Source organism: Mastigoproctus giganteus, chromosome 13 (assembly GCF_048544385.1).
Source record: "Mastigoproctus giganteus isolate SK-2022 chromosome 13, ASM4854438v1, whole genome shotgun sequence".
NCBI classification, from domain to species: domain Eukaryota; kingdom Metazoa; phylum Arthropoda; class Arachnida; order Uropygi; family Thelyphonidae; genus Mastigoproctus; species Mastigoproctus giganteus.
Window position 1 is genome coordinate 36,643,388 of NC_143587.1, and position 26,637 is coordinate 36,670,024.

At 37.3% G+C, this 26,637-nt stretch overlaps 1 protein-coding gene across 6 annotated transcripts in view; it reads left to right on the plus strand.

Moving 5' to 3' along the window:
- Window positions 1-26,637, plus strand: part of LOC150075968 (armadillo repeat-containing protein 8-like) — a 112,785-nt gene that overhangs the window by 45,496 nt on the left and 40,652 nt on the right. For all 6 annotated transcript variants that reach the window (XM_090387807.1, XM_090387812.1, XM_090387811.1 and 3 more), the window contains 3 exons: window positions 739-829; window positions 4,464-4,524; window positions 4,715-4,939. In XM_090387807.1, the coding sequence (XP_090243933.1) occupies window positions 739-829; window positions 4,464-4,524; window positions 4,715-4,939 (377 nt within the window). The remainder of the gene's footprint in view (window positions 1-738; window positions 830-4,463; window positions 4,525-4,714; window positions 4,940-26,637) is intronic.

Here is a 26,637-nt window from a genome sequence, read left to right on the forward strand (position 1 = left end):
AAGTAATAGGAGAGGGAATTTGGACACACATATATGAGAGTTGTTCAATTAAAGCATATTTAAGGCTTTTAAAAATTTTACAATTTAAAAAAAAATAAGAATTAAGTCGAAAAAAAAGCATTTTGTTCAATGTACAAACCTTGTATTAAAACTTGTATTTAATAACAATGGTTAAATGTAGAAACATTCTTACCGAAAAGTTAAATGGAATTCTGGATTCTAATATGACTGGATGAGGATTGCAGAAATCAAAGAGGGCTTTAGTATAAGCTGTAAAGGTTATATGGTAAAGAGAATCTGAACCTACAAAGCTAGAGGTTCAGAATGCCATCGCAGACCCATGAGCTTAAAGAGATGTTTAGAAAAAAATGTGTGTTACAAGTAATTTTTTTACTGATAAATCCTTATTGGAATGTAAAGAAAGAAAAGTGCACAAGACCTGAGATACATGTGAAAGAGACTAAAGAAAGATCTTGGTGAGATTTTGGGAAAGAAAAATGAAAACAAGTACAAGGAAAGTGAAAAAAAATGTTTTGGCACACATTTAATCTCAGAATCAGAGAGAGAGAGATTATAATTAAGTTAATCAAAAATGATAAAGACAAAGTTAAAACAGAAAAGGACATTTTAGAAGTATTGCATAAATGTTAGTTGTCTTCTAACATGTTTTGATAGGAATATTTTGTTGACTCAGTTTTAAGTGCCATCACTCATTGCTCATTTTTTTCTTAATTTTAGCTAGCTTTGGTGGAAAATCTGTTCCAGATATCCTTGTTGGTTTGATGGCAAGGGATAAAACTACAGAGATGCAGCTGGCTGCAGCTAAATGGTAATGGATGTTTTTATAGGTATACCTTAAATTTAAATTTAATTATGACTAATTTATTTGTTTGGGAAATTTAATGGAATCTCTTTTGTAAGGTATGAAATGGAGGATCTTGATTAGTTAAAGTTCAAAATTGAATTTAGGAGGGAAAAGATATTATAATGTGCACTTGATTTGGTTGAATATGTTATAAAAGATTTAAAATATGTAAATAATTATAGATGTATATTAAATATCTGCTAGATTTCTGTGGTTCTTGAAATTTGTACAGAGATATAGTTCTATATTTTTACATTAGATAAGTGCATAATGATCTCATATCATCTATAAAGATTATTCAAATGAAAGAAACTTTTATAATAAAATAGAGGGATATCATGGAATGCACTGCACCCACAATAGATAGAAACACTACCTAGGACTGGTAAATATATATATGTCAGATACTTACTCTGAAGCAAGACCAGGAGTTGCAATTTGCATGCTGTGAACAACAAATACGTTCAAACATGCCCAGAATAGTGACATTTATATTATTTTTTGATCTACATGGACCTCCTACTGATCGTCCAGTGCACCAGTCAATGCCCATTTTTACAGCAAAGTGGTGGAGCAGTTATGGCAGACCATAAAGGCAAAGTGGCCAGGGAGCATATTATGGCATAGCATTGTTTCACAGCAGAATGAAACTTCATATAGTTCTGCCTTGACATCTAGGCTCAGCTATAATAGTATAGGCAGAAGATCTGCAGCACCATATCCAGCCTACAGCTGTAACCTGTTTCTCTGCTGTTACCATTTCTTTGTGTTCCCACCAGATAAAATTTCTTCAATTTAGATAAAATTAGATAAAATTTTATCTAAAATTTAAAAATTAGATAATTTTAGATTTGTAGATATCCAGTTGGATATGTAAAATGATAAAGGTGTTTGACTAACTGCTTGAAAATGAAATGACTCTTTTATCATAGCATTGGTATTGACTGATTTATATTCTCTGGATATAACAGTATCCAAATAAGGAGGCATCTGAAAGTTTTAAATTAGTTCTCTCTCTCTAGCTAATTCTTTGAAGATAGGGTAATTAAATACAGTTAAAGCATCAATATAGCTGAATATATCAAAAGTATTATTGTTTCTTTCAAAATAGCGTAGATACGAACTGGGCAATTCCTTAACTTTATAAGAAAAGTATGATGTAATTTTCTTACAACACCAAGGAATTTAAACTTTGAAATTGATAAGTTAAAGAAATATTTTGAAAATAAACTTAATCAATGAGAAAAGGAAAATTATGGGAAATAAGAAACATATATCTGTAAACCTAATGAAGTATTTGTGGCAGTGTCGTTATGTAAGAAAAAATAATTATCTAAAATTAAAGAAATTAGATAAAATTTTAGATATGTAGATATCCAGTTGGATATGTAAATGAAATCCTAAATCCATTTTATATGGAGGTGATGTAAACATTTTGAATTATAATTTTTTTCTTGGTCCTTTATAAGTGCAAAGTAAACCAGGAATGTTTTATTGCAATAGAAGGGGTGGTGGGGGAGATGAAGAGAGTGGGTGTTCAATTTTGGATGACTTTCTATTGATTACATATAGAGATGATACCATTTGGTAGATTTTCTGGTGAATGTTATGATGTGCTCTAGTTATAGGATCACTGAATGCTGTATTATGCATCAGACTGAAAAAAATTGGTAGGTGTGATATCAGTCTGAAAGTGGTTTTGTAGGTAGCTATTTATAAAAAGAACTGGAAGAAGGCGATGACTTCTTCCAGTTGGCTTCTGTTAGATTGTGACAGTGGCTGGTGGAGGTGTATATTATCCTGGGCCATTGTAAGGAAGGGGATACATTTTGAAGTGTAAATCAGCTTATGGTAAAAATCATTCAGTGGGTCCTGTGTTGTGGGAAGGGGGGGAACAGCTGAGTTCTATTATTATTATTATTGGCCATATGGTGCAAGGAAGCCTCAGGCTTATGCTGCAGCAGCCAAAAAAAAAAAATTTCTGAATTACCCTGAGAGAGAGAGAGAGAGAGAGAGAGAGAGAGAGAGAGAGAGAGAGAGAGAGAGTCAGAAGTTGAAGGAAATCACCAAGAAAGAGAAGAATGATGATATCCAGCTCAGGACCCTGGGTGTGCCAAGCCCATACTCACTAGACGTGAGCCCCTGGGGTTGTGGATGAGTTGTTCAAATTTATGGGATAAAATGGCCAAACATTAAAACAAATAGTTCATTTGCATTAGTTTGGTTACTTGGTAGTAGAGAAAATCAGAGGCAATGATCAATGGTGGAATTCTGAAGAATATTCATAACAGTTTTGTAAAGGGAAAATGGTGTTCAACTAATCTGGTTAGCTATTTTGACCGGGTCACTCGTGAGCTGGATTTAGGGAATAATTTCGACATTGGTTTTTTTTTTGGATTTCAGCAAAGCATTTGACTTAGTTTCCTCATGAGCGATTACTTTATAAGCTGGAACAGGTTGGAATCGCAGGGAAAATCCTTAGATGGATAGCAGGATGGCTTCATGACAGGAGGCAGAGGCTTGTGATAAATGGTTATTCTTCAGATTGGGGTGATGTAAGAAGTGGCATTCCCCAAGGATCGGTATTAGGACCATTGTTGTTTTTGATTTTCATAAATGACAATGATGAAGGGATAGAGGGCATGATGTCTGAATTTGCAGATGATGTAAAGATTGGTAGAGTAGTTAATGATCACTGCCAAGCAGAGCTTCTATAGAATGACCTAGATAGACTTCAGGGATGGTCAGAAAAATGGCAGCTATACTTTAATTCAGTGAAGTGTAATGTATTACATCTGGGGAACAGTAGCCTCAAAATAACTTATACACTTAGTGGAGTTGAACTAAAGCCAGTAGTGGAAGTAAGGGACAGGTTGCAGGAAAAACCCGTGGTGTCCTGTCAATGATTTATCAAATATTTGCTAGTAGAGATAAGGACATCATCATAATCCCATTATATAAGGCCATGTGTGAACATAGTATTCTAAGTGTTAGACCACACTTGGAATACTATGTTCAAGTATGGAGACCACACCTAAAAAAAGACTTGCTTCTTGAAAGGCTCTAAAGATGGTTAATTTGCCTGGTGAGATCAGCAAAAGTGTGTCCATATAGGAAAGACTTCAAATATGTGGGTTGCAGAGCTTGGAAACTTAAGCACCTTAGAGGAGACTTGATTGAGGTGTTTAAGGCTCTGAGAGGCATAAGTAAAATGAATGAGGATGAAATTTTCAGTTATAAATGATTCTAGAACCAGGGGCCATAAATTCAAGTTACAGGGGGAGATGTTTAGAGTGGATTTCAGGAAGTTTTATTTTAGCCAGCAAGTTATAAATAACTGGAATAAGTTACCTAAATGGGTGGTAGAGGCTGAGAGTTTTGGGGAAATTCAAAGGTCAGCTGGATAGTTACCTGTGGGAGGAGAGAAACGCATAGGTTGTCTATTTCCTTTTCTTTTATTAATTCAATTTTTTCTCATTATTATTTTATTCTTTTTTTGGCTGGTGCAGCATAAGCCATAGGCTTCCTTGCACCATGTGGCCATTACCAATACTAATATCTTTTTCATATGGTTACTAATATCAAATATTATTTTCAGCATGACTTTCTTATGTCGAGCTGGAGCTCTTACTGCAGAAGATCCAAGAGTTGTGTTCAAGGTAATTTAAAAAAGTCATTCTAAAATACTTTAAACCATCAATGCCATTTAATAATAGCAAGCTTTTATATTAAGAAATAATTTTGAATATATATTTTTTAGAATTATAAGAATTCTGTAGTCTTAAGATTGTATAGCACAAACAAGACAGCATACTTATTAAAAATTAATTTTAGAAAATTTTCTTTTAGACCTTACCCACTTTGGTAAGAATGTGTAAAAAGGATAGAACTCCTGAAGAACGCTCAGAAGGAGCTGAAACTTTAGCTTATTTAACAGAAGTAGATACAGAATTGCAGAGAGTAGCTAGCATTAGCGATCATCTTATTCCCACACTAGCAGAATTGCTTAAATTTCAACTACCTTCAGCTGGGGTGTTAGGAAGTGTACCAGTTTCTAATAACACTGTGAAAAAAGTAAGAATAAATGTTGATTTTCTTTTGTCATTTTACATTGTTTCCATATTTGGTTGATGCCTTTTTTGAAATGTATAATTGTTTAAAGCAGTGATGAGTGAAATGTGGCCTGCATAAGGCCTCCTAACTTAATAATGCAGCCCACAATCTAATTTCAGGAGCAAGGGGAAAAAAATTGATTTTTTTTGCTTTCATTTAGGTTCTGTATAACAAGATGGTGATGTAAGTCTTGATACAGGCACTTGCATAGTTCAATGCCATCGGTCACTTTGTAATGTCATTAATGGTGTGTGCGTGCACATGTGTGTGTATGTTACTTTAAAAGCCCGACATTCAGTAAATCCTAGTATTTACCACTTTGCATTGATAAATGCCTGAAATATCAATGCTTTTCCCTTTATTTCTCACTTTTACCACTCTGATACAGTAAATCTGACATTTGAAAGTTTGTTTTGGTAAATGGATGATGAATTCAATTAGTAAAAACCAACACTTCAAAATAAGTAAGGTTATTTATTTATTTTTAGGAAAGTCTTCTTCACAAATTCTAGTGTAGAAATAGAAACACAGAAACCACAAACAGATAAGATTGAAATTCACTTTATTCAGAATATAGATATGTGCTTGATAGGTGAATATGTTACCCACACACCTTTGCAGCATAAGCAAATATATCCTCAATGTGCCCTTCTTTAAAGATCAGAAAAGTGAATGAAGCAGAAACCTTTCATTGTTTCTCTTTTTGCACTGTTTGATCATCTCTTTTACGATTTTTAAAGAAGGGCATGGGGCTATATATCTTATTCCCAAAAGGCTGTCTGAGTAACATATTCACTATATTTGAAGTATAGTAAATATTCCCCCTCTCCACCCTTGTTTAAAATTCAGAAAGCAAATGATCAGACAGTGTGAAAAGGAAAGCAGTGATGCCACAGAATTTTAAACAAGGGTATGGAGGAATATATTGGATATCCGTGCAAGGTTGTTTGTGTAACATATTCACCTATATTTCAAATATAACGAATATCCCTCCTTATGATGCTCTTGGCGCATTATAGCCTTAGTAGCTAATGCGCCAATAAAATCAAAACCAAACCAAACCCTCCTTATGCTCATATTTAAAAATTGGCAAATAGATAATTAGAAAGTGCAAAAAGTGAAGGAATGATAATTTCCTGCTTCATTTTATGATTTTTAAACGAGGGCATAGGAAATATACACTGAGTGATCACTGAATTATGACCACCCCTATGAAAACTGAATGCAACCCATTGACCATGTGAGGTATGAAAGTGCGCAGTTAGTTGACCTATGTAGCATGGATAAGGTGTCAGTGGTTCAGTAGGTAGTAAAATCCTGAGTGTGGTGGGTAAAAGGAAGGATTTATCGGACTTTGATAAAGGACAGATTGTGGGATCTCAACGAGTTGGTGCCTCGATTTCACAAATGGCTGAACTGGTGGGGTGTTCGAGAGCTGCCGTTGTTAAAGTGTACCAGGACTGACGTCAAAATGGTCAAACAACGACCCGACGGCAAAACTGCAATGGTCAGCGAAAGGTTGATGTTAGAGGTGAGTGCGTGTCCTGATGACTCATACAGGCGAACAGGTGCAGCACTGTTGAAGAGTTGACTACCCAATACAACATGTGCCAACCCAGAACAATATCTGGCATCACCATGCATCGCACATATGGGCTATACCAACATACGATCCCTATGGCATCCTCTCCTAACCATGGTTTATCGGCATAAATGACTTGTCTGGTGCAAAGAGCATGCAAGTTGGACGTTAGAAAGTGTGCTGGTCGGATGAGTCACATTAGAGGGCACTGGATCGCAGAACAGTACGGATGGTGGATTTTTGGCTGCTGTAAAGGGATAAGTATTTTTAAAATTTTTAATGTATTCTTCGTTGTTTAACATAGTAATTGTGTTTTGTGGAGATATTAAATAGGTTTAGTAGTGTTCGTTAGCGTCTTATTTTGAATTTAACCAGCGATTTTTGGAAGTTACGACTCCCGGTGCTGGCACCAATATTGTTGAACTAGCCGCCATATTGTAGTTGATAAGAAATAGCTTAACATATATATATATATCTAACTGATAGAGAAGGTATAAAGTAAAACTAGATAGCATAATACAAAGTACTGTATTAGGAATCTGTTAGCTTATTATAGTATTATCAATTAATCAAAAATATTAATCTTATTAAATTTCATTGTTAATTGAATTGTATTTAAATGGAGATCATGACCCAGACTAGAGCTGCGAAGCAAAGATCACAGACTAGCGAGAGTGCTGTGGCTCCTGGGGAGAAACGAAGGGGGCGATTCTCCAACACATCAGTCTCAAAAAATGTGTGAAATGTTTGCCGACCTTTCTAAAACAGGACATGATCTAGCCAAGGAGGATGCCTTTGTGTGTGCTAGGTGTCTGGAGTGTCAAGAAATTAACTAACTCAGTGTTCTGATGGGGATCTATGAGAGCTTGAGATTTAGGGTAAATGCCCTTGAAGAAATTAATGAGGGATCCATCAGGTTCTCAGCTGCCCAGCTCAACAACAAGATCACTCTGTGCATCAGGCAACACAGAGGCAATCTCCAAGGCAGAATGTGCTGGTCCCAAAGGAACTAGTTATTGTCGGTGACTCTATTGTCAAGGAGATGGGGAATATATTATGTAAGAAGGATAGGTGGAACAGGACCAGGGTATGTCTGCCAGGGGCAAAAGTTGATGTTGTTGTAGAGCAGATATCATCTTTTCAGGGCACAAAAGGTGATATTGTTGTACACATTGGAACTAATGACATTAAGAGTAAGAGATCTGCAGATTTACTCAACAAGTACAGGTCAATGTTGAAAAAAAGTTGAGTTAGGGTTGAATGTGAAAGTGTCTGCAATTCTGCCCAGACACGATGGGAGCCTTGTCAATCAATTCGTCCCTGGAGAGATTGTGCAAGGCTCAAGGGGTAGAATTTTTTTTCAGCCTGGTCTGTGCTTGTTGACAGGAGAGACTGCTCTACATGGATGGGATACACTTAAATAGAAAGGGTGCAAGAATATTTGCTGATGCTATCGAGGCAGTGTTAGGTGGGTCGGAAAACTGCTAGCGTGGGGGGATACACAGACTAAAAGGTTAACAGTGGCTGCAGGCAGAGGCAAAAGTGAGTTTTGCACTGCTTCTATTAGAATGGGCAGCAGACTGGAAAGCAAGGTAACGGTGATTTCTGGGACTGCTGGGAGTCATTGTGGAACAAGTAAATACATGGACTGTGTTAGGGTGGCTAGGAGCAGGAACAGGTGCATGTATATTTGCATGTACACTGATGCTAGGAGTATAGTTAATAAATTTGATGAGCTTGAAGTGCTAGTCAAGACATCAAAGGCAGATATTGTTGGGATATCAGAGACGTGGTGCCACACAGATATAGGCAGTGCACAGTTGGAATTTGGGGAGTACAATGTGTATAGGAAGGACAAACAGAATAGGAAGGGAGGAGGGGTTATGCTGTTAGTTAAGAAACACATAGAATCTAAGGAAGTACATCCAATTGATGCTGGTGGACAATGCAGTGTTGAGTCTGTTTGTTGTGAAATAAGCACTGGGAAAAGAAAAATGAGGGTAGGTGTGTGTTGTATATGCCAAACGAATCTGATGAGTATAATGAGCAGTTGTGCAGAGAAAAATAGTGGGCCAGTAAATCAGAATGTCTTATAATGGGAGATTTTAACTTGTGGGTTGGTCACTTGCACACTAGCAAGACTTTTGTGGATTTATTGGATGACTGTTTTCTACAGCAACATGTTCGAGAGAGAACCAGAGGGAGTAATACTCTTGATCTGATTATCAGTAGTGATTCTTCATGCATTAAGAACCTGCAGATAAAGAACCACTGGGTGACAGTGATCACAATGTATTGATGTGGGAATTATTTAAAGATGTAAGTACCATCAAAGCTAAAGGGAAGGGCTTTTGCTTTCGTAAAGGTGACTACAGAGGTCTCAGACAGTTTTTAAATTCTGTACAGTGGGATCAACTGAGGATGTTACCAACAATGAATTCTAAATGGGAAGCCTTCAGGGACTTAATTTTGGAGGCTACTAGGCTTTTCATTCCAACTAAGAAATACTGTTCAAGGTTTAGGCTCAGATGAATTAATGAGGCTAGTGGCAGAGAAGAAGAATGTATGGGATGCATATAAAGTATCAGGTGACAAAGAAGCCTATGGCAGGTATAAACTAGTCTGTTATCAAGTCACAAAGGCGGTTAGGCAGGCAAAGGCAGATTATGAGAAATCTTTGGCAAAGGATGCAAAGAAAAACAGCAAGGAGTTCTTTACTTATGTAAACTGTAGAAGGAGAAGGATGAATCAGATTGGACCACTTAACATAGATAGGTTGACTATTGATGATCATGCTCAGGAGGTAGCTGATAAACTGAATGAGTATTTTGCATCTACATTCACATGTGAGGAGTTATTCAATGAGGGGAGTGCCAGAAGTTTATCAAACGCTAATTGAGCAAAGTGGAGGAGAAATTGTTGAAGTTAAACATAAGGAAGGCAGCTGGGGTGGATGGGATCTATCCAGTTATGTTAAAGGAGGCAGCAAAGGAAGTAAGCAAACCCTTAGCTATAATTATGAGAGCTTCCTTGGACTCAGGGAGGTCCCCATGCAAATGTATCGGGAGGTCCCCATGCAAATGTATCACCAATTCACAAAGGAGGTTCAAAAGGTGACAAGCAACTACAGACCTGTTAGTTTAACTTGTGTTCCAGGGAAAATAATGGAATCACTGGTTAAAGATGCATTGCAGGATCATCTAGACAAGACTGCAGTAATAGTTAAGACCTAGCATGGGTTTGTCAAAGGGAGGTCTTGTCTGACCAATTTGATTGGTTACTATGATGTGATCACAAAGGAACCGAATTTCAAAAATAATTTTGATATCATATACTTGGATTTCAGGAAACCTTTTGATACTGTTGCACATGCAAGACTGCTGTACAAACTGGAGAGGTATTGCATCAAGGATAAGCTGCTACAATGGATAAAGGGATGGTTGAGTGGGAGACAACAGAGAGTGGTAATCAATGGACACTGCTCTTCGTGGACAAATGTTATTAGGGGAGTTCCTCAGGGTTCGGTGTTGGGCACGTTGTTTTGCCTATTTATCAATGATATTGATGATGGTATATCAGGTTTAATGTCCAAGTTTGCAGATGATACAAAGGTTGGCAGGGTTATTAACGACAGTAATGACAGTATGCTACTCCAACTGGATCTAGATAAGTTGGGAAAATGGGCTGAGAAGTGACAACTGGAGTTTAGCATTGACAAATGCAAAGTACCGCATATGGGTAGCAATAACTGAAGAGAAATGTACCAAGTGGGTGGTACTACACTCAGGGAAGTGGAAAGTGAAAAAGACCTGGAGGTAATTGTGCAGCCAAATATGAAGTTTGCTGAGCAGTGCAGATGGGCTGCCAGGGCTGGTCAGTGGAGTCTTGTCAGTGATATATAGAAATTTTGCTAGCAGGGACATCATCATCATCATCAGCCATTTTCAATCCACTGCAGGATGAAGGCCTCTCCAGCAACTTTCCAGTTCCTTCTGTTTTGAGCACTGGTCATCCATTTACTACTCAAAAACTCATGAATTTCATCTATCCATCTCCGCCTTTGTCTTCCAGGTTTTCTTCTAGCTCCTCTTGGGTACCATTCTGTTATTTTCTTAGTCCATCTGTCATCATGTCTTCGAGCTATGTGTCCTGCCCAAGACCATTTTAGTTCTTTAGTTTTGATAAGAATATCCTTTACTTGAGTTTGCTGCCTAATCCATGTGTTTCTCGTCTTATCTAACAGTCTGATTCCCAATATAATTCGTTCCATTCTTCGCTGTGTAGTTCTCAGCTTCTCTTCCATTCTTTTGGTGAGTGCCCAAGTTTCACTTCCATAAGTTATGGTGGGGAGTATACATTGATTCATTATTTTACGTTTCAGACAAACTGGGATATTGCTCTTCAGTATGTGACTATATTTCCTGAATGCTATCCATCCAAAATTTATTCTTCTCTTGACTTCCAGCCATTTATCATTATTACAGCTAATAACTTGTCCCAGATAAGTATATGACTCCACCTTTTCAATTACTGCTCCTTCAATCATTATTTCCCTTTCCGTGGCATACTTGTTCATCATTACTTTTGTTTTAGCCATATTCATCTTTAGTCCAAAATCCTTACTAACTGTGCATAACTGATTAAGATTTTCCTCTAATTCTTTGGGATCGTGGCTTATGACCACAATGTCATCTGCATATCGTAAATGGTTTAGGTACTCTCCGTTCACATTGACTCCTTTCTGCGACCAGTCTAATCTTCTGAAAGCTTCCTCAAGGGCAGCAGTAAACAGCTTCGGAGATATTGTGTCTCCTTGTCGAACTCCTTTCTCGATTTTAAATTTGCTACTGTCTTTGTCTAGTCTAATAAAGGATGTAGCACTCTCATATATTTTCTTCAAAATCATAATATATGGAGTATCTATGCCTTGTCTTTCCAGTGCCCGAAACATTGCCTTATGCTGTATGGAGTCAAATGCCTTTTCATAATCCACAAATGCCAGGCATAATGGTGTTTTATATTCATTTGCTTTCTCCATTAGCTGTGATGTTACGTGAAGGTGATCCATAGTTGAGAATCCTGTCCTAAAGCCAGCTTGCTCTTTCGGTTGATTCTCATCAAGTATTCTTTCTAATCTGTTAGTAATGACCCTTGTGAACAACTTGTAGATATGGGATAACAAGCTAATTGGTCTATAATTTCCAATTTCTGATTTATCTCCTTTCTTATGCAGCAAAACTATGATTGCATTATTCCACTGCTTAGGCATCGCACCTTTTCTAATGCACTTTGTGAAGAGCCTTGCCAGTATTTGTGTTATGTCTCTTCCTCCCAATTTTAACAACTCTACAGTAACTTCATCTTCCCCCGGGGCTTTCCGATTCTTCATTTTCTTCAATGCATGTTCTACCTCATCAGGAAGAATATCGGGTATGTCGTATGTGTTGCTACTTTGCAATCCACCTTCCCCACTGCTGGTATCATTCCCTCGCTCCTTGTATAACTCTTTATAGTAGTCTTCTGCTATTTGAATTATGCCTTCTCTGCTGTTTATAAGTACACCATCGCTATTCTTCAGTTTCAGTATCATTTGTCTTTCTGTATTACTGCTCATGGCTGCTGATTTAAATCCTTTGTTTTCCCTTAATGCTTGTTCTACTTTTCTTGTGTTAAATCTTCTTATGTCCTCTCTGAGTCTCTTTCTAATGGCTTTGCATAACTCAGTATACTCAATTTTCTCCCTGTCAGTGTTTTTCTTGCTCTTCATTTGTCGTCTTTGGTTCATCATGACAAGTGTTTCTTGACTAATTTTTTCTTCTTTGGATTTCTGTTTCCCTATAGGTTTCTTGGGCTTTATCACTTTCAAAAAGTTGTAATATTCCTCGTCGATATCTTGGTCCTCAGCAGTCTGCAGAAGCTCATACTTGTTCTTAAGTTCCAGTACATACTGCTTTTTCTCCTCTTCTGTTATCTCAAAGACCTTTGTATTATTTACTCGAGTCAGTTTTTTCCTTTCCTTTCCTACATCTATATCAAGTGTACATCTTACCATTTTGTGATCACTTCCAAGATTTACCTTATTCAGGATGGTAACATCAGTCACAATATATCTTCTGTTAGTGAGGATGAAGTCGATTTCATTAGTTGTTAATCCATTTGGACTCTTCCATGTCCACTTTCTGTTCACCCTTTTCTTGAAAAAAGTGTTCATTACTGACATTCCTTGAGATTCTGCAAATTCCACAAGTCTTTCACCTCTTTTATTTCTTTCACCAATTCCAAAATTTCCTATAGTTCCTCTTTCTGCGCTGTTTTGCCTTTTTCCAACCTTAGCATTGAAGTCCCCCATAATAATAGTGTAGTGGGTTTTTTGCTCATCTAGAAGACTCAATTTCAGTGTACATTTCTTCAACCTCTTCATCATCATGGCTCGATGTTGGTGCATAAATCATTATAATCTTTAGCTTGTACCTCTTAGAAATCTTGAGTATTAGTCTTGACACCCTTGGTGATGTACTTTTGAATTCCAAAATGTTGTTTTTAAAATCTTTATGGACCAGAAACCCAACTCCATCTTCACTCCTTTCACTGTTTCCATTGGTGTACAGCAGATTTCCACTTGATAAACTTATAAGTGATTCATTTCTTCTTCTTGTTTCAGCCAAACCGATGATATTCCAATTCACATTTTCTAATTCCTTTTCCAGCTCTAATATCCTGTCTTCACCGATGAGTGATCGTACGTTATAACAGGCCAAGTTCAATTTCCGTGCATGGCAGCCTGGTCGTACCCAGAGATTCTTAGCACCCTCTGCTTCCACTCTGATCCTCTCGCTGCCGTAAGAGGGAGAGTGAAAGCTGCTGGGGACTGAGGGCTATTTGTATTGTTGTGCTCTCATTGCTGGAGGGTTTGGTCTTTTCCTCTTCACGCTGACCAGGCGTCTTGAAGAGAACCACTCTACACGTTCGTTGCCACCTAAGTGACGTAACAGGGCTTACCATCAAAGGTGTGCATGAGTGGATTTTAGGGAGGCAGGTCAACCGGACTTCTCCTAAATCTTCTGTAATAGAGAGATATTGGATCCATCAGTGTTTTAGGCTGAGTGTCTGATAACACACAGGATACCTGTTCCCCTCTAAGCCCCTCTAAGCAGGGACAGGGAGGTGATAATCCCATTATACAAGGCAATGGTCAGGCCTCACCTAGAGTACTGTGTACAGATCTGGAGGCCTCATTTTAGGAAGGATGTAGAGTTGCTAGAACTAGTACCAAGAAGGGCAACAAGATTGGTGAGGATAACAAAGGAGTGCTCTTACCAAGAAAGGCTTAAGTTCTGCAAATTGCATTGCCTAGAGAGTAGGTACCTGCAAGGTGATCTGATTGAGGTGTATAAGGCCTTGAATGGGTTGAGCAAGCTGAATGCTGATGGGATTCTTCGTCCTGCTCAGACTAAGAACCTGAGGGGGCACAGTTTCAAATTGAGGAAAGATAGTTGTAGAATAGATGTGCAGAAATTTGCCTTTAGCCAGCAGGTAGTTGATTGGTGGAACAGGCTTCCATCTTTTGTTGTGGAAGCTAATAGCCTAAATAAATTTAAGGCTGAACTGGACAGGCATTTGGAACGAATGGAGGGATGAAATGGGAGGGTTCCCCCCCCCTGGCTGATGCTGCATAAGCTCTTTCTTGCATCGTATGCCTCTACTAATGCTAATTATTTACTCCACACCATGGATTGTCATGTATGGATTTGGCGTCAACAACATGAGGCTCTTCATCCATCATGCATAGTATCAAAAGTGCAGGCCGGTGGTGGCGGTTGTATGGTGTGGGGCATGTTTCACTGGCAGGAACTTGGAACCCTGGTGCATGTGGAACAATGTATCAGTGGTCTCCACTATTGTCAACTGCTTGCTGACTGTGTACACCCCTGCTATGTTACACTTTTTCCCAAATGGCATTGGTGTCTTCCAAGATGATAATGCACTGAGCCATTGGGCACTTGTTGTGCAGTAATTGGTTGAGGAACACAGTTCTGACTTCCAGCATATCTATTGGCCTCCGACTCCCCCGAAATCAATCCTAAGAGCACTTGTAGGACACTATGGAAAGGCATATCAGACATCTAGATACATCAATCACCTCCATACCTGCATTACTGACCGCATTACACACAGCTTTGTTGGCTATACCTCCCGAACACTTCTGACACCTTGTTGAATCAATGCCACGTTGGATAGCTGCTGTACTAAGGGCAAAAGGAGGACCTACGAAGTATTAGGTAGGTGGTCATGATTCAGTGATCACTCAGTGTATATCTCCTGTCCCAAAAGGTTGACTGAATAACATCACTGCATTTGGAACACTGAATGTACAGTAATGGTCATAATGGAAAAGAATTCACAGACATGATTATTAAATGGACTTTGATCGATGTAAAATGTTAAATGACAGCGTTTAGTGTATGAGATCAGGCTCCGGGTGCCAAGCAAATCTTGAGGCCAATCGATCTTCTGTGATATATCTATTGCGGTTAATAGAGCGTTTTTTTTTTTTTTTTTTTTTCTCTAGAGCGACTGAGTTTTTCCTTGTTTATTTCAGTTTAAGTCTTTCTGTTAATTAACTCTACTTTTTAAAAGTATAAAAGGAGAGCCAGAAAAAGGAAAGTACCTTTTTCTTTATTATATACTAACCGTACTAACTCCTACGCTTACCCACAAGCGGCACTGCTCCTGCCTCCCTGTGGCGGGGCCAGTAGCTTGGGTGGAAAAACCAATCCCCCAGGACGAAAAGGAGCTGAAATGGATAAAGAAAATTATCCAGCATTAGAGCCACCGAACTCAAATACCAGAGATTGGTATAACTTGGACCAAGGAAATGTGCAAAATAAGCACTTAAAAAAAAGATAATAACCAACCAGAGTATCCAACTTTCCTCATTGACTATTCTTTAAGTAGTCAACCAGTGAGTAAACTGTTTCCATTTATCATACAGAGATTTCTAGAAAATGCTGCTGGATCACCTAAAATGGTCAAAAGATTACAGTCAGGCGATTTACTCATTGTGACAACACAGTCCATACATTCAGAACTGTTGTTAAAGCTCACAACATTTGGAGGAATTCCTGTTAAAATCTCTCCCCACACCACCCTAAATATTTCAAAGGTGTTATTTCTGAGTGGGATCTGTTGAATGTAATAGAAGAGGAGCTTGTGCAGGAACTGAAAGATCAAAAGGTCATACAGGCTAAGAGAATTTTGACTCATAGGGATGGCAGTCTCGTTCCAACCCGTAGTGTAATACTTAACGTTCAGTACTCCAAACTTACCAAATACTGTTAAAGCTGGTTATCTAAATTGTCATATTCGCCCCTATATGCCAAATCCACTACGGTGTTATAAGTGTCAGAAGTTCAGACAATCTCAGACAACATGTCGAGGAAGCACAATATGCCCAAAATGTGGATCCCAGGATCACACTCAAACCGACTACTGCAACATCTGCATTTTGCCCTAATTGCAAGGAAGATTATCCTGCATATTCTAAAAATTGCGAGTTATGGAAACTTGGGAAGAAAATACAGAAATTTAAAGTTGACAAAGTGAACTATCAGGAAGCGAGATGACAAATTCTGAAAGATACTCCCGCACGCATATATGTTAATATTACTAAGAAATATCGTTCTGTTGATACACAAACCAATGACTCAGTTCCACCTAACACATCGCTTTCTGAATGGGCTAGGGCTCAGCTTTCAGTTCCTCAGCCATCTTTGAAGCAAAACAACAAAGACCAGACTTGCAATACCCCAATTTCTATCCCATCTACTAGTGGCATAAAGTCCCAAAGTGAAACCAGAATGGCAAAAGCTGAATCATCTACTAAGAGCCACATTAATACTTCAGAAATGGATATAGATGAGAAAAACTCAAGAAGAACCTTTATTAGAAATTTATGCTGAAGAAGATATGGACACTGGATGGCTTGCTACCTCTAAAAACCAACTGGATCATCCTACCACTAAAACTAAATAATGCAGTGTATTTTACAATGGAATTGTCGAGGACTACGTACTAATACAGATGAGCTATACGACTTAATTCGACATTTCAGTCCAGCAGGCATTTGTTTACAGGAAACATATTTAACTCTACAAGTGACCCCCTCAATAAAGAAATATACTTGGTACAGGTGTGACAGGAATGCAGCAACTGCAGCCCACGGAGGTGTAGCAGTTTTAGTATCCGTTACAAATCCACCTAGGCAAATACCCTTAAAAACTAATTTAGAAGTTGTTGCTGTAAGAATAGAACTTGGAATAATTTTTTCTCTTGTATCTATTTATCTTCCATTGAACCAAACTTATGTACTCAGACTTTGATGAGCTGCTTGCCCAGATATCACCTATTTGTTTGATGGGTGACTTTAATGGTCACCATCCATTATGGGGAAGTCTACGTATGGATAAAAGAGGGAAACTAATAGAAACCATACTGGACACACACTAATTCTGCTGAACACTGGTGCACATACTCATGTGCATTCTCCCACAGGAAATACTTCTGCCCCAGATTTGTCTATCTGCTCCCCCGCACTATACCCAAGTATACATTGGGCAGTATTGGATAATCCACATAACAGCGATCACCTTCCTATTATTTGTAGATTCCAAACTATCTCCACCTATCAGGAAACTCGCAAATGGTGGAAATTCTCTAAGGCAAACTGGACAGTTTTCCTTAATTATATCTTTAGATAAACATTTGATTCAGAATCTGTCAATAGATGAAGCCACTGACCATGTCACTACACAGATACTAGCAGCAGCTAATAAATCTATTCCTCAGTCGTCGACTTGTCCACGCAGGCGTAAAAACTACTGGTGGAATGATGAATGTAATAGAGCAAAAAAAAGAAAAGAATATTGCTTGGAATATATTCCGCAAGCATCCCACTACTATTAACTTTATTATTTACAAGAAACTTAATGCTAAAGCGCGAAAAATAAGAAGGAAAGCCAAAAAAGCTTCCTGGATACAGTTCGCTTCCACTATTACCAGAAACACCGATACTAGATTAATCTGGAGGAAAATCCAACATCTGAACAGCAAATATCCTTTGTCATCCTCTCCTATATTGATCTGTAAGGGACAGGAACTGTCTTCCCCAAAAGACATAGCAAATGCTTTTGCTGAAGCTTTTGCCGAAATTTCAGCAGCAAATTCATATGATGCTCCAAATTCAAATTAAAGAGGCAACAGAAAGGCAGAAGTTAAATTTCAACACTAGTCGCTTTTTTCCATATAACCAGCCTTTTACAATATCCGAGTTAAAGGAATCTCTTAACAGAGCACCCAATAGTGCAGCTGGCCCTGATGGTATTTTTTATATTATGATAAAACACTTGAATGATGCTGCTTTACAAACTCTTCTAATATTTTTTAATAGAATTTTTCAGGAACATGATTATCCTCGATCTTGGAGACATTCACTTGTATTAGCCATCCCTAAACCAGGAAAAGACCTCTCTAATCCAGTTAATTATCATTCAATTTCCTTAAATAGTTGTTTGGGGAAAACACTGGAGAAAATGGTCCACAAACGGCTCACCTTGTTTCTTGAGTCGCATAACATCTTACATAAAAATCAGTATGGCTTTCGGCAAAATAGATCTGCATTAGATATGATGACTAAAGCAGAATCAAACGTCATAAATGCTTTTGTCAGAAATGACCGCATATTTATGGTAAGTTTGGATTTAGAGAAGGCCTTTGATACATGGCATTTTAGTATTCTATGGGATCTTCACACCTTTGGACTATGAGGCAGGCTTCACTTGTTTGTTCAGAGCTTTCTTCAGGCCAGAACCTTTCAAGTTAGTCATCTAAATGTTCTTTCTATAGTCCATATACAGGAGGAGGGGGTCCCTCAGGGATATATTTTGAGTCCTACCCTATTTTTAATAAGAATAAACAATGTCATCCATGATATTCCAAGAACAGTAGAATTATATCACTGTGCAGATGACCTCATGATCTCGTGCCAAGGGAAAAATATGAATTCTATCGCGAGACAACTTCAGATCTCAATTAACAAAATTGAGCTGTGGATGTCTCGCAATGACTACTGCTTATCAGCACAAAAATCCAACTGTATTCATTTTTGTAAAAAACGAAAGATCCACCCTGAGCCTGAATTAAAACTTAAATTCCACTATACCTCTTTCGAACAATATCAGATTTCTTTGCCTAATCCTAGATAATAAATTAAACTTCTTACAACACATCACATACCTGAGAACCATTTGCTTGAAAAAGTTAAATATCCTCACAGTACTATCATCATCATCATTTGCCGACCGGGCTAGCCGAGTGGGTAAAATGCCTGCCTGGCAACTTAAAGGTCGCGGGTTCGAATCCCGCCTTGGGCTTGGATCAAAGTACTGCAAAAACCTTGGAAGGTGCATTATGGCCACAGAAGCCGATGCGCCAACAACTACCAAAAAAAAAAAAAAAAGTACTATCATTATCAACGTGGGATGCTGAGTGATATACTCTGTTTCAGCTATATTGAGTATTAATCCGATCTCGCTTGGATTATGGAGCTCCAATCTATGACTCTGCCAGGAAAAGTGCACTAATTCAGTTAGACACTATCCATCGCAGTGCCCTAAGAACTGCTTTAGGAGCATTCAGAACATCCCCTGTACAGAGTTTATATACGTATAGAGGCACACGAACCTCCACTCCATCTTCGGAGGAAAATGTTGCTACTCAACTATGCAGCAAAAATACGGAGCCTTCCCTTCCATCCTATCTTGCCATACTTATTTGAGCCCCAATGGACCACCTTTTATCAGAACAAATCCAATCGGGATAAGGCTGCTACAGTTAACACAATGCTGCAATTTAGACATGGGTAATATCTTTCAGGAAACAAGCACACCTTGACCCTCCATGGTCTGATTATACTCCATTCTGTGATTTCTCATTCCAACAATGGGGGAAAAAGCAAGCAGCAGATCTCACCACCAGGAAGCTCCATGCTGCACACGTAACTAAAAATTCTCGGTGGTTTCAAATATATACTGATGGCTCAAAAACAAGTACGACAGTGGGTGCAGTGGCAGTTTCATCTATTTTTTCTAGTTCTGTGTCCTTCCAAAGGAATGCAGTGTCTATTCTGCTGAACTGTGGGCGATTAAAATAGCTCTGGATCACGTGATTAATCTGTCGATTAAGAAAACTATGATCTATTCTGATTCTCTGAGTGCAATAACAGCATTGAAAAATTCATCTAAGCCACTCCACCCCGTGTTGAAGCAAATCAGATCTCAGATAATTGCATTACAAGCTGATAACCAGTCAATCACTTTCTGTTGGATACCAGGTCATGTAGGCATCAAAGGAAATGAATATGCAGATCAAGCCGCTAAACATCCAATCACTGCAAGCTCTTCCAAGTGCCATATACAGACTACAAATCAGTCATAAAAAATGTGTGATGTGCAATGGTTGCAAATCTGGCAGGCTCAGGGTGGGAATAAGCTTCTTCAATTTAAACACGAACCTAAGTTGTGGCCATCAAGTATGCGATCAGATAGGCAAGAGGAGGTGATCCTGGCTAGGATGCATATTGGGCACACGCATCTAATCCATATTTATTTACTCATGGGAGAAGATCCGCCTATTTGTGCATATTGTCAGTCTACACTTACAGTGAAGCATATTCTAATAAATTGCAATCATTATAATAATTATCGAAGCACAATTTTCACATCGCTTTCTCATCTGCAAGAACCTTTAACATTACCTCATCTAATTGGAGACGATGCAAATCTAGCTGAGTTCTTTGTTTTCTTGAAGCAGACACGATTATTTAACAGATTTTAACTGGTAATTGTACTGTACTGCGGAATAGAATCAGGCACAATATGGCCTTAGTAGCCCTTGTGTCATTAAACAATATATCAACCAACCAACCACTTATGAGATCAATAATGGTGTGAAATCAAGTGAAATATCATTTTGTACTTTTACAAAATTGCTTTGGTAAAATCCAAATCGCAGACTTTTACCAAGGCAAATTGGTAAATTTTAGGATTTAATGGATTTTGAGCTTTTACAGAAGTGTGTGTGCGTGTGTGCACACGTGTGTAACCCAGTGACAATACTTTACACCTTTACTTACTTAAAAAAAATCACACAAAAAGATGACAAATTCATTGTTGATTTGTATGATAAAAGAAATGCATTTAAATTCAGAATTGCTCACTTTGTCACTCGGATTCCAGTATTACCTGAAAAATACACAGGAATATTATTTTGTCACTATGCATTAGATTAGCAGTGACAAAGGTGAGCAATTTGAAATTTAAGTGCATTTCTTTTATGGTATAAATCAACAGTCAAAAATCATTCACCAAATTCCCTAATCATTCACCAAATTCCCTAAAAATTTTATATGAAAGGCAGTTTTTTAATCATTCATCAATTTTTTTTTTTACCCATTATAACAGTTTGCATTTTAAGAGAATTTATCTGATAAGAAATCTGTTTTACTTCTGATGAGAAGTCTGAACAACATTTTTAATGTAAATTTCAAAATTTACTTGAAATTTTCTCTATCATATCCAGAATTTTTTACAAATAAAAAAAATATATTGGTGGAGGTGTTTCTGGTTTATTTTGTAGTTTTATAGATTTTACAAATAGGTTAATTTTATATAAAAATACTGATGAAAGTATGTAAGAACAGAAATGTCAAAGGCATAAATGGCCATAAACTGGATTTCTTGTACACTAGACTGGGTTAAACTCTCCTTTTTGACTTCCTCAGGCTCGCAATCTTGGTGTTTGTTGTTTCCCAGAAAATTACATACTACATTTTTAAAGCCAGTCCAAGCATCTCTTTTAGTTTGATATGTGGATTCTTCTTGAGGATTTTTGAAGTCCAACAGAATTCTTACTTTGATTTTTAAATTGTGTAAGCGATGGGAATTTAGTGCAATTACCTTCTTTATCATAGCTTGGATAGACCGTTTCATTAAATCTAGCCTCTATATGCACAGGAGGTAACAGTTCTTTGTTCTATTTACTAGTGGCTTATCTTTAATGCTCTTAACCTGGTGTCAGAAACTGTCTCATTGGCCATACTTTCCTTTCCCAATGTTCACTTCTTGTTGACTATCTGACTCGCACAGGAAGCAAGGCACTTTTGTGTAATCAAGTTATTGGGCAAGTAGCAGACCAATAACTTTAAGAAATCCAAACACCAGCCAACCTTGTACTGAATTTTTTCCAAAAGAAGTTTAACATTTTTGTAGTTCCTTTTAAGTGTGTGAATGGGCTACAGGAATTGGTGTACTTGTTTCCATTATGAAGGAGAACTCCTTTGAGGCTTTGCTTTGTTTGATGAATAAATAGCCTCTATGCTGTTGGTTGGTATAAAATTCCAGAAAAGTTCATAACTGCAGGAATGTTGTTGCAGTATATCATTGAGCCTTCTTTAGAGAAAAAGGGGATCAGTTCTTTTTTACATTGTCTATACCAGTGGTTTTCAACCTTTTTTTAATAACAGCACCCCTAAGTAATTTTATTTTGCGGCACCCCTACTTCAATTTTATATATATAATATTAAAAAATATATGTTATATGATATTTATTATAATAAAATAATTATAAAAAGTACATTTCATAATACAAATTATATATATACAGTATATAATTTTATTCTTTATATAGAGGAACTAAGTAAACATCAATTATAGATCACCACAAAATTAAAAAGATACTGTACACCTTTTTATAATGAAATAAATATATAAATTAAAAAATAATAATAAGTTTAAGTAACTTAAACCAAAATTACGTGGCACCCCTGGAATGTTGTTGCGGCACCCCTGTTGAAAACCACTGGTCTATACCATGAAAAGACTTCCTGGTGCCAGCAGCTTCTTTGATTTTGGTCTTTACCCTAACCAGACCCTTTGGTTATATTTAAATCTCTCATGAGATCGTCAAGTTCACTTTGTGTGAACATCTGTGGTCCACAGTTGTGAATTTTGTTGAAATTATTTCTCAATATCACAAATATTGGATTCAGGATCTGATGGCATACGTTCAAGAACAACCGTTGGAGGTGGTACTGGTAGTTCAGTTCATGGGGTATTGGCCTTACAGCTGAGGTAATGTTGTGGGTTACACAATGCCCTGTTGTTCGTTGCATTATAACCTGCTTCATTTACGGAACAAAAGAAGCAGTCAATAATATGATCCTTAGGTTCCTCCACGAGAATGACAAATGTTGTTACTTTCCTTTTATCACATTTCTACAATCACAAGGCCTCCATGCATGTATGGCACACTTTATGGGGGCCCAACTTTTTTCTTGGTCACCTATCTTAATTCCAAAATGTGCAGCATATGCATCTTTCATTTGTGAAAGATGCATATTGCCACATCTTAGTTACTGAAAATGTAACAAAATATATTCGGGTTGTTCACACAACTACAAGTTGCCATTGTCATAGATACTGAATATGAAAATCACATTAGAAACAGATACTAGTTAGCATGACTACACCAGAAAACAGAATGTGGAAGTAACACCCAGCTACCCGACTTATGGGTCTTGACGTGTTTAAACACATCTGGGCATGTTTGTAGTTGTTAGTCAAAAAGGAATTATACACATCATGTACATATGGAATGTATATCTTAGAAAAAATAAAAAAAAACTGCATGTGATAGGCAAAAGCAGTTTGGATTTCAGAATTAGCACTAAAAAAAAAAATACACCCAGAAACAATGAATTTTGGAAACATCAAAATCAATGCAGAATGCTGTTATAATTCCTCACAAACATTTTTTTAAACATTCATTATCATTTTTATGATTTTTTAAGTGTATTTGTGCATATTTATATCACATTATCTGATTTAATCTAGGGCCTTGTATCAAAATTAATTGGGCCTATTACTAAAATCCGCAGGTGCCTGTGATGTATTATAGCAAAGTAGTTAGCACTAACATGCTCTGTCTTATTTAATGCATATACATGACTCATCTGGAAACAGTAAGTAACACACGTGGTTTTCCACTTGTTCAAAATAGCAACATGACCATTTTTCATCCAAATTTTAACAAGTATTGAGGCTAATTTCCACTATTCAGTTCAGTTTCATAAAAATTAATAAGATATTAAATATTTTTATTGAAATTTACGCTAAATTACTGTTCAAATCCACGAACTTAAATTTTCTAGCCATTGGCATATTTTGCTCCCATAAACCATGTCCTCTTGAAAAGATAATATATGAAATGGTTTGATGATTTTTTATTTTATTTGTATTATTTTATTCCCTATCTGTTAGCATAATTTATAAAAATACACATAAACACACCTCTCACCTATAGCTGCTTGGTGCTGGAGCTTGGAGTACCTATATTCCATATATTTTACATGTAGTTGTTATTCTATTATAATAAGTTAGTAATGTAAACTCTAAATATCTGCCCAAAATTTTTGGCAATTCTTAACCAATGGTTCTTTACACTGAGACAGGTGCACTTCTTTTTTGTATAGACTTTCGTTCTGTACAAAATCTGTGCCCTCCCAGCTGTTGCAGTAACATTTTAAACATTAGGCAAATGCAGTTTTTGCCATAGTTTATTCATTATGTAGCCGTATGTTTCATTCAGTATCGATGTTTGTTAGAACTTATCTTTTTTCTGTTCAATTATTGTGTTTTCAGCTGTATGGCAAAATTAAAATTACAGGTATAATTATATGTGCATTGTACTGCTATGTTATGTGTGACTGAACCTGACCTGTATTATATAATTACTTTCATCATCTTGCACAGCAGTTACAATGTTCATAGTAGTTTGAATCTAAGCCTTTTCCATGTAAAAAGGCTTGGGTACAAACCCATTGAGATAGGAGAAATCTTCCAGAGAAGTAAAATCACATACCTGGTTGTCAGCCCTGGTATTAATTTGCCTCTCATTTTCATTACTGCAAAAATGTTTCTTCTGAAATTAGTCTTCCTCTACATTTTAATGTAGAGGAAGCAATATTTGTGATGTGCTTATGCCAAGAGAGATTTGAAGTCTTGGTGGTCTCTAATAGAGATATGTAGTAAACTGAGTGTCATCAAAGGTGAGTATAGGAGTAGTAGAATCTTCTTAGCACGAAATAAGACAATAGTCTTAGGATTGAAATTAACTAGATTTTATTAGCATCTACTGGAGAAACCTACAGATGGGCATTTAAGAAATTGGTGGTGGATATTTTAGTTGAAGCTGTTTTTACAGGGCAACACTTCTCGAAGTGGAATGTGATGTAAGCTTGCTTTATTACATCATATGCCTCTACTAATGCTAATGTAGCACTTCACATTCCACTTCGAGAAATGTTGCCCTGTAAAAACAGCTTCAACTCAAATATCCACCACCAATTTCTTAAATGCTCATCTGCAGGTTTCTCCAGTAGATGCTAATAAAATCTAGTTAACTTCAATCCTAAAACTATTGTCTTATTTCTTGCTAAGAAGATTCTACTACTCCTATACTCACCTTTGATGACACTCAGTTTACTACATATCTCTATTAGAGACTACCAAGACTTCAAATCTCTCTTGGCATAAGCACATCACAAATATTGCTTCCTCTACATTAAAATATAGAGGAAGACTAATTTCAGAAGAAAAATTTTTGCAGTGATGAAAATGAGAGGCAAATTAATACCAGGGCTGACAACCAGGTATGTGATTTTACTTCTCTGGAAGATTTCTCCTATCTCAATGGGTTTGTACCCAAGCCTTTTCCACATGGAAAAGGAAAAAAAAAAATCAACCAGAAATCAAAAAAAAAAAAAAAACAAGCGGCATTATAAGTCTGTAATAAAGCAAGCTTATACGCCATCAGCCAAAAGGGGCGGGGAAACCTTTCTGATTTCAGTGATCCATTCGTTCCAAATGTTTGTCTAGTTCTGCCTTGAATTTATTTAAGCTATCAACTTCCACAACAACAGATGGGTGTCTGTTCCAACAATCAACTACCAACTGGCTAAAGGCAAATTTCTGCACATCTGTTCTACAACTTTCTTTCCTCAGTTTAAATCCATGCCCCCTCAGGTTTGTAATCTGAGCAAGAGGAAGAACTCCATCAGCATTGAGCCTGCTCAATCCATTCAAGGCCTTATACTCAATCAGATTGCCTCATAGGTGCCTAGTCTCCAGAAGCTGCAATTTGCAGAACATAAGCCTTTCTTCATAAGAGCACCTCACCAGTCTTGTTGCATTCTCTGTACTCATTCTAGCAACTCAACATCCTTCCTAAAATGAGGTTTCCAGACCTGTACACAGTACTCAAGGTGTAGCCTGACCATTGCCTTATAAAAAGATTCCTGTATATTATTGACAAGCCATTATGACCTACTCTGGCAGCCTGTCTGCACTGCTCAGAAAACTTCATATCTGACTGCACAATTATCCCCAGGTCTCTTTCATTCTCCCCTACCCTGAGTGTAACACCACCCAGTTTGTATAATTCTCCCGGGTTACTGCTACCCATATGCAGTACTTTGCATTTGTCAATGTTAAACTTCATTGAGCCCATCTGCCCAACTTTTCCAGATCCTGTTACAGCAGCATACTGTCATTACTGTTATTAACAGCCCTGCCAACCTTTGTATCATTTTAAAACTTTGATATTAAGCTTGATATACCTTCATCAATATCATTGATAAATGTACAAAACAACAATGGGCCCAACACTGAACGCTGAGGGAGGGACACCACTAATGACTTCAGTCCATGTAGAGCAGTATCCATTGATTACTACTGTCTTCTACCACACAACCCTCCTTTTATCCATTGTAGCAACTTGCCCTTACTGCTCCAATTTGAACAGTAGTCTTCCATATGCAACAGTATCAAAAGCTTTTCTGAAATTCAAGTATATAATATCAAAATTATTTTTTGAATCCAGTTCCTTTGTGATCTCATTATAGTATCCAATCAAATTGGTCAGACAAGACTTCCCCTTAAAAATCCCATGCTGTCTGAATTATTAT